Here is a 17341-nt window from a genome sequence, read left to right on the forward strand (position 1 = left end):
AAACCATATGATAATTGACTCTCTCTGCTTGACTTATTTCACTCAGCATAATCTCTTCCAGTCCCGTCCATGTTGCTACAAAAGTTGGGTATTCATCCTTTCTGATGGAGGCCTAATACTCTATCCCCAGGGGTACAGGTCTGTGAATCACCAGGTTTACACACTTCACAGCTCTCACCAAAGCACATACCCTCCCCAATGTCCATAATCCCACCCCCTTCTCCCAAACCCCCTCCCCCCAGCAACCCTCAGTTTGTTTTGTGAGATTAAAAGTCACTTATGGTTTGTCTCCCTCCCAATCCCATCTTGTTTCATTTATTCTTCTCCTACCCACTTAAGCCCCCATGTTGCATCACCACTTCCTCATATTAGGGAGATCATATGATAGTTGTCTTTCTCTGCTTGACTTATTTCGCTAAGCATGATACGCTCTAGTTCCATCCATGTTGTCGCAAATGGCAAGATTTCATTTCTTCTGATGGCTGCATAGTATTCCATTGTGTATATATACCACATCTTCTTGATCCATTCATCTGTTGATGGACATCTAGGTTCTTTCCATAGTTTGGCTATTCTGGACATTGCTGCTATAAACATTCGGGTGCATGTGCCCCTTTGGATCACTACATTTGTATCCTTAGGGTAAATACCCAATAGTGCAATTGCTGGGTCATAGGGCAGTTCTATTTTCAACATTTTGAGGAACCTCCATGCTGTTTTCCAGAGTGGCTGCACCAGCTTGCATTCCCACCAACAGTGTAGGAGGGTTCCCCTTTCTCCGCATCCTCGCCAGCATCTGTCATTTCCTGACTTGTTTATTTTAGCCATTCTGACTGGTGTGAGGTGATATCTCATTGTGGTTTTGATTTGTATTTCCCTGATGCCGAGTGATATGGAGCACTTTTTCATGTGTCTGTTGGCCATCTGGATGTCTTCTTTGCAGAAATGTCTGTTCATGTCCTCTGCCCATTTCTTGATTGGACTATTTGTTCTTTGGGTGTTGAGTTTGCTAAGTTCTTTATAGATTCTGGACACTAGTCCTTTATCTGATATGTCATTTGCAAATATCTTCTCCCATTCTGTCAGTTGTCTTTTGATTTTGTTAACTGTTTCCTTTGCTGTGCAAAAGCTTTTGATCTTGATGAAATCCCAATAGTTCATTTTTGCCCTTGCTTCCCTTGCCTTTGGCGATGTTCCTAGGAAGATGTTGCTGCGGTTGAGGTCAAAGAGGTTGCTGCCTGTGTTCTCCTCAAGGATTTTGATGGATTCCTTTCGCACATTGAGGTCCTTCATCCATTTTGAGTCTATTTTTGTGTGTGGTGTAAGGAAATGGTCCAATTTCATTTTTCTGCATGTGGCTGTCCAATTTTCCCAGCACCATTTATTGAAGAGGCTGTCTTTTTGCCATTGGACATTCTTTCCTGCTTTGTCGAAGATTAGTTGACCATAGAGTTGAGGGTCTATTTCTGGGCTCTCTATTCTGTTCCATTGATCTATGTGTCTGTTTTTGTGCCAGTACCATGCTGTCTTGATGACGACAGCTTTGTAATAGAGCTTGAAGTCCGGAATTGTGATGCCACCAACGTTGGCTTTCTTTTTCAATATCCCTTTGGCTATTCGAGGTCTTTTCTGGTTCCATATAAATTTTAGCATTATTTGTTCCATTTCTTTGAAAAAGATGGATGGTACTTTGATAGGAATTGCATTAAATGTGTACATTGCTTTAGGTAGCATAGACATTTTCACAATATTTATTCTTCCAATCCAGGAGCATGGAACATTTTTCCATTTCTTTGTGTCTTCCTCAATTTCTTTCATGAGTACTTTATAGTTTCCTGAGTATAGATTCTGTGTCTCTTTGGTTAGGTTTATTCCTAGGTATCTTATGGTTTTGGGTGCAATTGTAAATGGGATTGACTCCTTAATTTCTCTTTCTTCTCTCTTGCTGTTGGTGTAGAGAAATGCAACTGATTTCTGTGCATTGATTTTATATCCTGACACTTTACTGAATTCCTGTATAAGTTCTAGCAGTTTTGGAGTGGAGTCTTTTGGGTTTTCCAGATATAGTATCATATCATCTGCGAAGAGTGATAATTTGACTTCTTCTTTGCCGATTTGGATGCCTTTAATTTCCTTTTGTTGTCTGATTGCTGAGGCTAGGACCTCTAGTACTATGTTGAATAGCAGTGGTGATAATGGACATCCCTGCCGTGTTCCTGACCTTAGCGGAAAAGCTTTCAGTTTTTCTCCATTGAGAATGATATTTGCGGTGGGTTTTTCATAGATGGCTTTGATGATATTGAGGTATGTGCCCTCTATCCCTACACTTTGAAGAGTTTTGATCAGGAAGGGATGCTGTACTTTGTCAAATGCTTTTTCAGCATCTATTGAGAGTATCATATGGTTCTTGTTCTTTCTTTTATTGATGTGTTGTATCACATTGACTGATTTGCGGATGTTGCACCAACCTTGCAGCCCTGGAATAAATCCCACTTGGTCGTGGTGAATAATCTTTTTAATGTACTGTTGAATCCTATTGGCTAGTATTTTGTTGAGTATTTTCGCATCTGTGTTCATCAAGGATATCGGTCTATAGCTCTCTTTTTTGGTGGGATCCTTGTCTGGTTTTAGGATCAAGGTGATGCTGGCCTCATAAAATGAGTTTGGAAGTTTTCCTTCCATTTCTATTTTTTGGAACAGTTTCAGGAGAATAGGAATTAGTTCTTCTTTAAATGTTTGGTAGAATTCCCCCGGGAAGCCGTCTGGCCCTGGGCTTTTGTTTGTTTGGAGATTTTTAATGACTGTTTCAATCTCCTTACTGGTTATGGGTCTGTTCAGGCTTTCTATTTCTTCCTGGTTCAGTTGTGGTAGTTTATATGTTTCTAGGAATGCATCCATTTCTTCCAGATTGTCAAATTTATTGGCGTAGAGTTGCTCATAGTATGTTCTTATAATAGTTTGTATTTCTTTGGTGTTAGTTGTGATCTCTCCTCTTTCATTCATGATTTTATTTATTTGGGTCCTTTCTCTTTTCTTTTTGATAAGTCGGGCCAGGGGTTTATCAATTTTATTAATTCTTTCAAAGAACCAGCTCCTAGTTTCGTTGATTTGTTCTATTGTTTTTTTGGTTTCTATTTCATTGATTTCTGCTCTGATCTTTATGATTTCTCTTCTCCTGCAGGGCTTAGGGTTTCTTTCTTGTTCTTTCTCCAGCTCCTTTAGGTGTAGGGTTAGTTTGTGTACCTGAGACCTTTCTTGTTTCTTGAGAAAGACTTGTACCGCTATATATTTTCCTCTCAGGACTGCCTTTGTTGTGTCCCACAGATTTTGAACCGTTGTATTTTCATTATCATTTGTTTCCATGATTTTTTTCAATTCTTCTTTAATTTCCCGGTTGACCCATTCATTCTTTAGAATATATTGTTTCATTTTATGGTATCACTTGTCTCTCGAATTCTTCCGTTGTGGTCCGGTAGTTGTTTGTCTCTCTTTTGCTCAGCTTCTTTATTCTCTAACATTTGGTCATCTATATCACTAATTCTCTCTTCTGCCTCATTTATCCTAGCAGTAAGAGCCTCCATTTTTTAATGCACCTCATTAATAGCTTTTTGATTTCAACTTGGCTAGATTTTAGTTCTTTTAATTCTCAAGAAAGGACTTTTATTTCTCTGGACAGAGTTTCTCTAATATCTTACATGCCTTTTTTGAGCCCAATTAGCACCTTGAGAATCATCATTCTGAACTCTAGTTGTGACATATTACCAATGTTTGTATTAATTACGTCCCTAGCTATTGATACTTCCTCTTTTTTTTCTTTTTGTGGTGAGTTTTTCTGCCTTGTCATTTTATTTATATAAGAAGGGAATAAAACACTAAAAAGGGTGGCAAAGACCCCCTAAAAATGTATGCTAATCAAATCAGAAGAGATCCAAAACTGGGGGGAGAAGAAAGGGAGAAATAAATAAATACATAAATAAATAAATAAATAAATATCAGCCTGGTGAATAGAACAGAGCCACCCACTTGATTTTGCCTATATTTTGGCCTCTTAGAAGTAACTACCTAACAAAATTTTAAGAAAGAAAAACATATATCCAAAAATAAGGGTAAATCCAATGAAGGAATATGACACAAATACAGGAATATGACTGTAAAGATGAAAATTAAAAAAAAATTCTTAAAAATGAATTGATATTTGGTTAGAAAAAGAAAAAAAAGAGGATGGAATGTGCTCAGGCTGGAGACTAGAACAAAGTCATATGCTGGATTAGGGTATATTTTGATCTATTAAATGAAATTGTATTCCAAAATTTTTTAGGGGAAAAAAAACCCTATATGTATACAAAAAGTAAGGTTAAATAAAATGAAGGGAGAAAATAGGACTATAACAATGAAGGTTTAAATCGATTTTTAAAAGAAAGCTATTGTTAAGATAAACTAGTTATAAAACGTAAAAAGAGGAGAGAGGAAAAGTTCGAAAAATAGAATAAGAAAAAAATAAAAGAAAATTCAACTTTGTAACAATAAAGGATCATGGGGGGAAAGCCATGAATTCTATATGCTGCTTTCCCCTAGCTCTGGAGTTCCGCTATTTTCCTTGATCGATGAGCTTTGTCTTGGCTGGATATTCTTGCTGATCTTCTGTGGGAGGGGTCTGTAGCAGTGATCCTCTAATGTCTTTGTTTGAGGAGGAATTGCACAGCCCTTGCCAGGGACCAGGCTAAGTAATCTTCTCGGGTTCACTCTTGGAGCTTTTGTTCCCTGAACGTTTGCTGTAGAGCTCTGGAGGATGGAAATGAAAATCACAGCCTCCCAGTCTCCAGCCCAGAGGAGCCGAGAGCCTGGGGACTCACTCCTCAGTGCACCCCCAGAAACAAGTAGTTAATCACTCCTGTCTCCCTGGTCTCTGGCTGCGCTCGGAGCTCACATGGCCTGTGACTGAGTATTCTGTCTCTGGCACATGGCCCCGTTTGGAGTCTCCAAACCCAGCTGATTCCTGTTGCAGTGCTCCTCCCAGAGCAGGAAGGGGAGTCTGTATGGATTTGCCACTTGTAGGGTCCCTGTTTGAAGAGCAGTGGTCAGACTGTGCCTTGGATCACAGTTTAAGGTAACCCTGATCTGAAAGCTCACTCTAAGGCTCTGTCTCTGTAGCCAGCTTCCCCGCTCTGATACCTAACACTCTGCCACATTCAGACACCCCCAATATTTCTGTGACTCTGTGGGACCCGAGACCACACTGGTCCTGTGAGGGCTCTACCCCCGAATAGCCTCTGGAGCAATGTTCCTCAGAGGAGCCGACTTCAAAAAGTTCTGATTTTGTGCTCCACTGATCCACCACTTGCTAGGATCCAGCCCCTCCCCCCGTGGTCTATCTTCCCATCGATTTGGATTCATTTCTCCATTCATGCTACCTTTCAGAAAGTGTTCAATTTTCTGTTCCTAGAATTGCTGCTCTTCTCTTCTATCTCCTGTTGAGTTTGTAGGTGTTTGGAATGATTTGAAACCTACCTAGATGAACTGCTCTAATATGATTTCATTTCAGTCTGCTACTCCTCCGCCATCTTGCCTCTCACCTATATTTATATTTTAAAGTAATACATTTATTCATGTAGAATTTAAAAATAAAAAGGGTGTATAATTTTATCATAACAAAAACTACAGAGGAAAATATTTGCTTTTACAATCAATGATCTGAGGACATTTGGTTACTTCCATGAAAAAATAAAGTAAGAGTGTGATTCCTATCTCATCTTATACACAAAAAAGAAACTGCATGTGGATTTAATATCTAAATATGGAAACATTAAAATTTTAGAATAAAATGGAAGACTATATTTATGATCTTGGGGTAAGGATGAAGTTTAATATTCCAACTTTATTGAGATAAAATTGACATAGGTCATTGTGTAAGTGTAAGGTATATAATATATTGATTTGATACACATGTCTGTAGCAAAATGGTTACTACCATAGTGTTAACACCCCAGCAAGGAAAAACTTCTTTTTTTTTTTTTAAACATTTTATTTATTTATTTGACAGATAGAGAACCACAAGCAGGGGGAGTAGCAGGCAGAGGGAGAAGGAGAAGCAGGCTCCCCACAGAGTAGGGGGAGCCCAATGTGGGGCTTGATCCCAAGACCTTGAGATCATGACCTGAGCCAAAGGCAGTAGCTTAACCAACTGAGCCATGCAGATGCCCACAAGGAAGAACTTCTTAAAGACCATGTGAAAAGCACAAACTTTAGTAGAAATGATTTGTACATTTGGCCCAGTAAAATTACAATTTATATTTAAAAAAATTAATGACAGTAATCTACAGGCTAAGATGAGAAGTAATTTTTGAAACATTAGTAAATAATAAAAGACTAGAATTCAAAATACCTAAAGAGCTTAGATACCAATTTAGGTTAAAAAAAAAAAAAAGAAGAAGTCATTAGAAAAATATGCAAAAGCTTACATTAACAACTCAAAGAAAAGGATATATGAATGAAAATAATAATGACCAATAAATGATAAAAACAGACCCAGCCTCCTCTGTTATCAAGGTAATGGAAATTAAATTTTTTCAGATCCATCAGATTGACAGAAACATAAGTGAGTAAATACTATTTAAATTGACAAATATGTACAGAAAAGTTCATGAAATATGAATGTACAACTTGAACATTATTGTAAAAATAACCTGTATATTCATCACTCAGCTCCAGATGGCCCCAATATACTTCTCACAGATCACAGTATCTTTGCTCTCCACTGGTTTTAACTATTACTTTGAGTTTGGGTAGCAGTGTGCTGATGTTCTCTGGAAGGAATAACCCTCACTTATGCAGCATTTGCTGATTTCCATAGAATAAGTACTCTTATCAGGACAGATTTCAAGCAATCAGCATATCAACTGACTCAACAAATTCTTGAAAATTTAACAGCAGCAGCTCTTATGAGCATGTGCAAACCCACTCTAGCACTCAACTGCCACTTTCATTACTTCACTTTTTCTTCCTTTAAAAAAAAAAAATTGCTACCTAAATAAGCATCCTCAAATAGTTTATATTAACTACTTCTCACAACATCAATATTATTATATTACTTAATTAAATTGTTTTTGAAGGTTTCCTGTAATCTGGAAGAGTTTAAATAGCATTGGGGTTATCTGCTTTTTAAGGGTTTAGTGCATTCCTCTGATTCATCACCTAGATTTACTGACTTTTGTTTACTAGCTTTCTCTTTAACACCTTATTTATGTCTTCCATGGAAATCAGACTACAGATTTTTTTAAAATTTTCTTTCCAGCCATCACTGGTAAATTATATTTTTCTAGAAAGGTACATCCTCCAGGTCATCAAATTCATTTACATGTATTAAGGAAAGTAGTTTTAAGATACTTTCAATTTTTTTTTTCCTAAGGTTATTTCACTGTTAGCTTTTTTACTTTTAAATATTTATTTTTCTCCTACTTTTTCTTTCTTTTTTTAAGATTTTATTTATTTGAGAGAGAGAATACAAGAGGGGAGAAGGTCAGAGGGAGAAGCAGACTCCCCATGAAGCTGGGAGCCTGATGTGGGACTCAATCCTGGGACTCCAGGATCATGACCTAAGCCAAAGGCAGTTGCTTAACCAACTGCGCCATCCAGGCACCCACTCCTGCTTTTTCTTGATAGCAATCTAGGTATATTTCTTTACATCAGGGTTTTTATTTGTTTGTTTTTTTTAAGAAACTGTTCTAGACTTATGTCTATTGTTTCATTATTCTCTAAATCATTAATTTGTTCTTGTAATTTTACTAGTTTCTTCCTACTTCTTTTTTTTTTAATTTTTTAAAATTTTATTTATTTTTTATAAACATATAATATATTTTTATCCCCAGGGGTACAGGTCTGTGAATCGTCAGGTTTACACACTTCACAGCACTCACCATAGCACATACACTCCCCAACGTCCATAAACCCACCCGCCTCTCCCAAACCCCCTTCCCCCAGCAACCCTCAGTTTGTTTGTGAGATTAAGAGTCACTTATGGTTTGTCTCCTTCCCAATTCCATCTTGTTTAATTCATTCTTCTCCTAACCCCTTAGCCCCCCCATGTTGCATCTCCACTTTCTCATATCAGGGAGATCATATGATAGTTGTCTTTCTCCAACTGACTTATTTCGCTAAGCATGATACCCTCTAGTTCCATCCACATCATTGCAAATGGCAAGATTCCATTTCTTTTGATGGCTGCATAGTATTCCATAGTGTATATATACCACTTCTTTATCCATTCATTTGTTGATGGACATCTAGGTTCTTTCCATAGTTTGGCTATTGTAGACATTGCTGCTATAAACATTCAGGTGCACGTGCCCTTTTGGATCACTATGTTTGTATCTTTAGGGTAAATACCCACTAGTGCTGTTGCTGGGTCATAGGGTAGTTCTATTTTCAAGATTTTGAGGAACCTCCAAGCTGTTTTCCAGAGTGGTTGCACCAGCCTGCATTCCCACCAACAGTGTAGGAGGGTTCCCCTTTCTCCACATCCTCGCCAGCATCTGTCATTTCCTGACTTGATGATTTTAGCCATTCTGACTGGTGTGAGGTGATATCTCATTGTGGTTTTGATTTGTATTTCCCTGATGCTGAGTGATGTGGAGCACTTTTTCATGAGTCTGTTGGCCATCTGGATGTCTTCTTTGCAGAAATGTCTGTTCATGTCTTCTGCCCATTTCTTGATTGGATTATTTGTTCTTTGGGTATTGAGTTTGCTAAGTTCTTTATAGATTTTGGACACTAGCCCTTTATCTGATATGTCGTTTGCAAATATCTTCTCCCATTCTGTCGGTTGTCTTTTGGTTTTGTTAACTGTTTCCTTTGCTGTGCAAAAGCTTTTGATCTTGATGAAATCCCAATAGTTCATTTTTGTCCTTGCTTCCCTTGCCTTTGGCGATGTTCCTAGGAAGATGCTGCTGCGGCTGAGGTCGAAGCGGTTGCTGCCTGTGTTCTCCTCAAGGATTTTGATGGATTCCTTTCTCACATTGAGGTCCTTTATCCATTTTGAGTCTATTTTCATGTGTGGTGTAAGGAAATGGTCCAATTTCATTTTTCTGCATGTGGCTGTCCAATTTTGCAACACCATTTATTGAAGAGGCTGTCTTCTTTCCATTGGACATTCTTTCCTGCTTTGTCGAAGATTAGTTGACCATAGAGTTGAGGGTCTATTTCTGGGCTCTCTATTCTGTTCCATTGATCTATGTGTCTGTTTTTGTGCCAGTACCATGCTGTCTTGATGATGACAGCTTTGTAATAGAGCTTGAAGTCCGGAATTGTGATGCCACCAACTTTGGCTTTCTTTTTCAATATTTCTTTGGCTATTCGAGGTCTTTTCTGGTTCCATATAAATTTTAGGGTTATTTGTTCAATTTCTTTGAAAAAAAAAAAGGATGGTATTTTGATAGGAATTGCATTAAATATGTAGACTGCTTTAGGTAGCATAGACATTTTTTACAGTATGTGTTCTTCTAATCCAGGAGCATGGAACATTTTTCCATTTCTTTGTGTCTTCCTCAATTTCTTTCATGATACTTTATAGTTTTCTGAGTATAGATTCTTAGCCTCTTTGGTTAGGTTTATTTCTAGGTATCTTATAGTTTTTGGTGCAATTGGAAATGGGATTGACTCCTTAATTTCTCTTTCTTCTGTCTTGTTTTTGGTGTAGAGAAATGCAACTGTGCATTGTTTTTATATCCTGACATTTTACTGAATTCCTGTATAAATTCTGTCTTATAGTTTTGGGTGCAATTTATATGGGATTGACTCCTTAATTTCTCTTTCTTCTGTCTTGTTTTTGGTGTAGAGAAATGATTTCTGTGCATTGATTTTATATCCTGACACTTTACTGAATTCCTGTACAAATTCTAGCAGTTCTGGAGTGGAGTCTTTTGGGTTTTCCACATATAGTATCATATCATCTGTGAAGAGTGATAGTTTGACTTCTTCTTTGCCAATTTGGATGCCTTTAATTTCCTTTTGTTGTCTGATTGCTGTGGCTAGGACTTCTAGTACTATGTTGAATAGCAGTGGTGATAATAGACATCCCTGCTGTGTTCCTGACCTTAGCGGAAAAGCTTTCAGTTTCAGTTTTTTTCCATTGAGAATGATATTTGTGGTGGGTTTTTCATAGATGGCTTTGATAATATTGAGGTATGTGCCTTCTATCCCTACACTTTGAAGAGTTTTGATCAGGAAGGGATGCTGTACTTTGTCAAATGCTTTTTCAGCATCTACTGAGAGTATCATATGGTTCTTGTTCTTTCTTTTATTAATGTATTGTATCACATTGATTGATTTGCAGATGTTGAACCAACCTTGCAGCCCTGGAATAAATCCCACTTGGTCGTGGTGAATAATCCTTTAATGTACTGTTGAATCCTATTGGCTAGTATTTTGGTGAGAATTTTCGCATCTGTGTTCATCAAGGAAATTGGTCTATAGCTCTCTCTTTTGATGGGATCCTTGTCTGGCTTTGGGATCAAGGTGATGCTGGCCTCATGAGTTTGGAAGTTTTCCTTCCATTTCTATTTTTTGGAACAGTTTCAGGAGAATAGGAATTAGTTCTTCTTTAAATGTTTGGTAGAATTCCCCTGGGAAGCCGTCTGGCCCTGGGCTTTTATTTGTTTGGAGATTTTTGATGACTGTTTCAATCTCCTTACTGGTTATGGGTCTGTTCAGGTTTTCTATTTCTTCCTGGTTCAGTTGTGGTAGTTTATATGTCTCTAGAAATGCATCCATTTATTCCAGATTGTCAAATTTGTTGGCGTAGAGTTTCTCATAGTATGTTCTTATAATTGTTTGTATTTCTTTGGTGTTAGTTGTGATCTCTCCTCTTTCATTCATGATTTTATTTATTTGGGTCCTTTCTCTTTTCTTTTTGATAAGTCTGGCCAGGGGTTTATCAATCTTATTAATTCTTTCAAAGAACCAGCTCCTAGTTTCATTGATTTGTTCTGTTGTCTTTTTTTTTGTTGTTGCTGTTGTTGTTTCTATTTCATTGATTTCTGCTCTGATCCTTATGATTTCTCTTCTCCTGTTGGGTTTAGGTTTTCTTTCTATTTCTTTCTCCAGCTCCTTTAGGTGTAGGTTGTGTACTTGAGACCTTTCTTGTTTCTTGAGAAAGGCTTGTACCACTATATATTTTCCTCTCAGGACTGCCTTTGCTGTGTCCCACAGATTTTGAACCGTTGTGGGTTTTCATTATCATTTGTTTCGATGAATTTTTTCAATTCTTCTTTAATTTTCTGGTTGACCCATTCATTCTTTAGAAGGATGCTGTTTAGTCTCCATGTATTTGGGTTCTTTCCAAATTTCCTCTTGTGATTGAGTTCTAGCTTCAGAGCATTGTGGTCTGAAAATATGCAGGGAATGATCCCACTCTTTTGATACTGGTTGAGATCTGATTTAGGACCCAGGATGTGATCTATTCTGGAGAATGTTACATGTGCACCAGAGAAGAATGTGTATTCTGTTGCTTTGGGATGAAATATTCTGAATATGTCTGTGATGTCCATCTTGTCCAGTGTGTCATTTAAGGCCTTTATTTCCTTGTTGATCTTTTGCTTGGATGATCTGTCCATTTCAGTGAGGGGAGTGTTAAAGTCCCCTACTATTATTGTATTATCATTGCTGTGTTTCTTTGATTTTATTAATTGATTTATATAGTTGGCTGCTCCCACGTTAGGGGCATAGATATTTAAAATTATTAGATCTTCTTGTTGGACAGATCCTTTGAGTATGATATAGTGTCCTTCCTCATCTCTTAGTGCAGTCTTTGGCTTAAAATCTAAGTTATAAGATCTAAGGATTGCCACCACAGCTTTCTTTGATGTCCGTTAGCATGGTAAATTGTTTTCCACTCCCTCACTTTAAATCTGGAGGTGTCCCTGGGTCTGAAATGGGTTTCTTGTAGGCAACATATAGATGGGTTTTGTTTTTTTATCCATTCTGATGCCCTGTGTCTTTTGATTGGGTCATTTAGCCCATTAACATTCAGGGTAACTATTGAGAGATATGAATTTAGTGCCATTGTATTACCTGTAAGGTGACTGTTACTGTATAATGTCTCTGTTCCTTTCTGAGCTATTACTTTTAGGCTCTCTCTTTGCTTAGAGGACCCCTTTTAATATTTCCTATAGAGCTGGTTTGTGTTTGCAAATTCTTTGTTTTTTTTTTGTTTTGTTTTGTTTTGTTTTGTTTTTTTGTCCTGGAAGCTTTTTGTCTCCTTCTATTTTCAGTGATAGCCTAGCTGGATACAGTATTCTTGGCTGCATGTTTTTCTCGTTTAGTGCTCTGAATATATCATGTCAGCTCTTTCTGGCCTGCCAGGTCTCTATGGATAAGTCTCTGCCAATCTAATACTTTTACCATTGTATGTTACAGACTTTTTTTTTCCCGGGCTGCTTTCAGGATTTTCTCTTTGTCACTAAGACTTGTAAATTTTACTCCTAGGTGATGGGGTGTGGACCTATTCTTGTTGATTTTGAGGGGGGTTCTCTGTGCCTCCTGGATTTTGATGCTTGTTCCCTTTGCCATATTAGGGAAATTCTCTCCAAGAATTCCCTGCAATATACCTTCTGCTCCCCTCTCTCTTCTTCTTCTAGAATCCCAATTATTCTAATGTTGTTTCATCTTATGGTGTCACTTATCTCTCGAATTCTCCCCTCGCAGTCCAGTAGCTGTTTGTCCCTCTTTTGCTCAGCTTCTTTATTCTCTGTCATTTGGTCTTCTGTATCGCTAATTCTTTCTTCTGCCTCATTTTTCCTAGCAGTTAGAGCCTCCATTTTTTATTGCACCTCATTAATAGCTTTTTTTATTTCAACTTGGTTAGATTTTATTCTTTTATTTCTTCAGAAAGGGCTTTTATATCTCCTGAGAGGGTTTCTCTAATATCTTCCATGCCTTTTTTGAACCCGGCTAGAACCTCGATAATCGTCATTCTGAACTCCAGATCTGACACATTACCAATGTCAGTATTGATTAGGTCCCTAGCCTTTGGTACTGCCTCTTGTTCTTTTTTTTGTGGTGAATTTTCCCGCCTTGTCATTTTGTCTAGATAAGAGTATATGAAGGAGCAAGTAAAATATCAAAAGGGTTGCAAAGACCCCAGGAAAATACTCTTTACAAATCAGAAGAGACCCTAATTCATGGGGGGGGTGGGAGGGAGAAAGGGGATAAGAAGAGGTTCAGAAAAAAAAAACAATTAAAAAAAGCAAACGAATAAAGAAAAATATAATATATATAAATATATATATTTATATATATATGATAAATTAGTTAAAAAAGCGTTAAAAAGAAAAGGGTAAAAGTTAAAAAAAATTTAGCAGAAGAAGAAAAAAAAATTGAAAAAAAAAAACAAATTAAATTAACTGCAAGACTAATGAATCATGGGGAGAAAGCCATGAGTTCAGTGGTTTGCTTTCTCCTCCTCTGGAATTCTGCTGCTCTCCTTGGTATTGAACCTGCACTCCTTGGTAGGTTAACTTGGTCCTTGCTGGATTTCTTGTTGATCTTCTGGGGGAGGGGCCTGTTGTAATGATTCTCAAGTGTCTTTGCCCCAGGTGGAATTGCATCACCCTTACCAGGGGCCGGGCTGAGTAATCTGCTCAGTTTTGCTTTTGGGATCTTTTGTCCCCTGAAAGATTTTCATAGAGTTCGGGAGGATGGGAATGAAAATGGCGGCCTCCCGGTCTCAGGCCCAGAGGAGCTGAGAGCTGGGGCCCCACTCCTCAGTGCACCCTCAGAGAATAGCGCCCAATTACTCCTGTCTCCCTGGCCTCCAGCCGTGCTCCAAGCTCACCCAGGCTGCGACCGGTTCAAGGTAACCCCGAGCTGAGAGCTCACTCCTTGGCTCTATCTCTGTAGCCAGCTTCCCTGTTCTAATACCTGTAAGCTCTGCGAGACTCAGACACCCCGATCCTTCTGTGACCCTGTGGGACCTGGGGCCACGCTGACCCTGCGTGGGCTTCATCCCAGTTTAGCCTCTGGAGCAATGTATCTCATCAGAACAGACTTTTAAAAGTCCTGATTTTGTGCTCTGTTGCTCCACTGCTTGCCGGGGGGAGCCGGCCCCTCCCCCCACAGTCTATCTTCCCGTTGCTTTGGATTCACTTTTCAGCCGGTCCTACCTTTCAGAAAGTGGTTGATTTTCTGTTTCTAGAATTGCTGTTCTCCTTTCTTCGATCTCCCATTGGATTTGTAGGTGTTTGCAAAGTTTAGATAAGCTATCTAGCTGATCTCCTGCTACCTGATGTAGCCCCAGCCTGCTACTTCTCCACCATCTTGACTCCTCCAGTTTTTTCCTACTTCTTTCTAAATTCCTGATTCAGATCATTATTGTTTTCATTATCTCTGGTACATTCATGTTGTTTGTAATGAAGGCCATTTGTTTTCCTCTGAGATCACCATTTTAGTGTTCTTCTAAAAATGAAACATGTGTAGTAAAAAGAGTGAAGAGTACCAAATTGTGATTCAGGACACAGAGGTCCCAAACCTAATTCTCTTTTTGTCTATCAGTCTCTGCCAGTATCATCTTGGACACATCACTTAGCTTTCCTCTTTCAGTGTCCATTTCTTCAACTAGAAATTAAGGAAATATTTGAAGTTCTCAAAACTTCTATTTTGCTGTTGCATTTAATGAATATGTTCCTATCACTAACTTGCCACTTCAGGAATTTGAACTGACTCTAGTCTCAAACTTCTTAAATAATGATATACTAGTTTTTCTAAGAACTGTAGTCTCCTATGTAACCACAAAAGACATGCTTCTAATCCTTCTTTGGCTGCAAGATGGGAGTCTGAGCCTCAAGCAAATCTCTCTATTGGTGTTCCTTACGTACTTATTTCGTCATAACCAATCAACTGTTGAAAGTTCATATAAAGTTGATGAGGAACTGTTTTCCCAAATCCTTTGAAATTCTTGAAATAAATAAACACACGATTGTTAGTAATAAAAAAATAAGCAGCATGCACCTTTTTGTGAAGGCAAAAGTAACAGATGAGGCAAAAAGTAACAGATACTACATCAGAATAAAACTTAAAAAGAGATATTATAAGGCCTGGAAGTTATGGAAAAATATGTAATAATGACAGCAGAATTAAACATTGACAGATTCTGCCATCTAAAATTTCCTTAAGAAATATAAAGCAAAACCAGGGAAAAATTTGTTAAAAGAGAGTAAAAAAAAAAATGTTAGAAAATGGGAGCATGATTGTCACAGAATCTTATCCATATTACATAATATTTACATGTAAAATCCGTGTCATAGTTAAAAATCTAAGCAGTAATTAAAAAAAAAATCATTGTCCTTTGTGGAAGAATTGATGTTACCATAGCAAAATGGAATATCTTATGTTTTGAATTTACCAGTGTGTGTGTGTGTTTAAGCATTGACATGAACACAATATATTTTTGTTTTTGCTATGAATGTAAAAAATGCCAGAAGGGAAAGTGGGAGGGAAACTCAACAAAATGCCCTTCATTTACATTTATTTTCTGAAGCCATTTTAAGTCTCCCATTTTATAAAGTGTTATTATTTAACAGTGGCAGTCATTGCCCACTCTGTATATCCCTACCTGTTCTAAGTAAATTGCTTCTGAGTAGTTTTTCTCCACATCTCATCGTATCTCTAACTATAGGAATGTAATTTTGTGACCTTAAAAAATGCATTGATTTTTAGATGCACATGTGGAGAGCAGAATAAGTAATAATGCTAAAAAAAAAAGAATAAATTTATTGTTTTATTTACCTCTCAAGAAAGAGAAAGAAAAGTTACATGCTACATTTTGTTTAAGGATTTATGATGCGGCATAGTTTCCTTTTCTTTTTTAATAAATATTTAAAATACATGTAATATTAAACAGTCCACCAAATTGAAAACCTTATCTGAAAATATGGGACAATGGTTTGGAAGCATAAAGACACCTGCTGTCACACAGTGTTTTGTGTGTTCCTTTGTAAGTCAGTACCAGACAAGCCAATGAGAGTGAGGGCTCAAAATTTTTCAGAAATTCTGACTGAACAGTCCCTAGTTATATACAAGAGACCACTGCTTTCAAAGTGTCAAAGTAAACTTAAAAATATAATTAGTACAGTAAGTGCTGGACATGGTATGAAAGACAAGGATGTTCATTTATTTTGGCTAGACTCTAATTTAAATGTAGAGTTTACACTATGACCTTTATTTATTTTTTTTTAATTTTTTATAAACATATATTTTTATCCCCAGGGGTACAGGTCTGTGAATCACCAGGTTTACACACTTCACAGCACTCACCAAAGCACATACCCTCCCCAATGTCCATAATCCCACCCCCTTCTCCCAAACCCCTCCCCCCAGCAACCCTCAGTCCGTTTTGTGAGATTAAGAGTCACTTATGGTTTGTCTCCCTCCCAATCCCATCTTGTTTCATTTATTCTTCTCCTACCCACTCACTATGACCTTTATAAAGTTTTGATAAGTTAATAATTTTTAGTTCATTTTTCTCCTCTAAAATGGGAATAATAATGGTTACTTGCTAGGGTTGTAACACAAACACAAATGAGGTGGTATATATAATAGCACAGGCACATACAAGTATTTAAATATTAAATTCCTATTGCCCTTGTAGTGATCATCTTTTTTTAATGAACCACTGTTTAAAAATAAAGAAATTAAGGTAAGGAATAAAATATGAGCATGCACATCAAAATAGAGAAAAATATTCCTTAAAAGTGAATGGAATTAAGTGTACTATTAACATGGAAATTGAAGTGAATCCAGAAAAACTTCAAAATTCTTCTGATGTGGGCAGAATAAAATCAAATATAAAAACAAAGTCCTGGACAAACAATCTAATTTGCTGTATATGTTGTTTCAGAGGCAAAGGCCCATTGAAAAATACATCTGATGTTATTAATGCCGCCAAGAAAATTGCTGAAGCAGGTTCTCGAATGGACAAATTAGCCCGCGCGGTGGCTGATCAGGTAATATCAGAGGAAGAGCAAACACATGCTGTGTGGTATCATTAATTAGCACTTGGGTTCTGTAATGGGTTTTATGTACCCTATAAAATGCTTCTGAAGGATGAATTGTAATCACTAACATTTTACAAACAGGCCTCTAACTCTGCTGAGACTGAGCTGATGGCAAAGGTAGGTTCAGTTAAGAGGGTCTCCTTAAAGCCCATGACCAAAACTTCTTGAGAGAGAAGAGTACCTGCTACTTCAGAGACAAAACTCCCAAAGCAGGGGTTATGCTGACTGCCCTCATGCAGCAAGTCAAGGACACTACATAGGGAGGAAGAGAAAGAAGAACTTGAACTTTTGTTTTTTCG

The 17341-nt window shown here is 37.6% G+C and overlaps 1 protein-coding gene across 5 annotated transcripts in view; it reads left to right on the forward strand.

Moving 5' to 3' along the window:
• The window catches only part of CTNNA2 (catenin alpha 2), a 1141838-nt gene that overhangs the window by 1080150 nt on the left and 44347 nt on the right, over positions 1-17341 (forward strand). For all 5 annotated transcript variants that reach the window (XM_032352609.1, XM_032352608.1, XM_032352606.1 and 2 more), the window contains one exon: positions 16886-16991. In XM_032352609.1, coding sequence (XP_032208500.1) covers positions 16886-16991 — 106 coding nt within the window. The remainder of the gene's footprint in view (positions 1-16885; positions 16992-17341) is intronic.

Source organism: Mustela erminea, chromosome 7, assembly GCF_009829155.1.
Source record: "Mustela erminea isolate mMusErm1 chromosome 7, mMusErm1.Pri, whole genome shotgun sequence".
Lineage (NCBI taxonomy): Eukaryota > Metazoa > Chordata > Mammalia > Carnivora > Mustelidae > Mustela > Mustela erminea.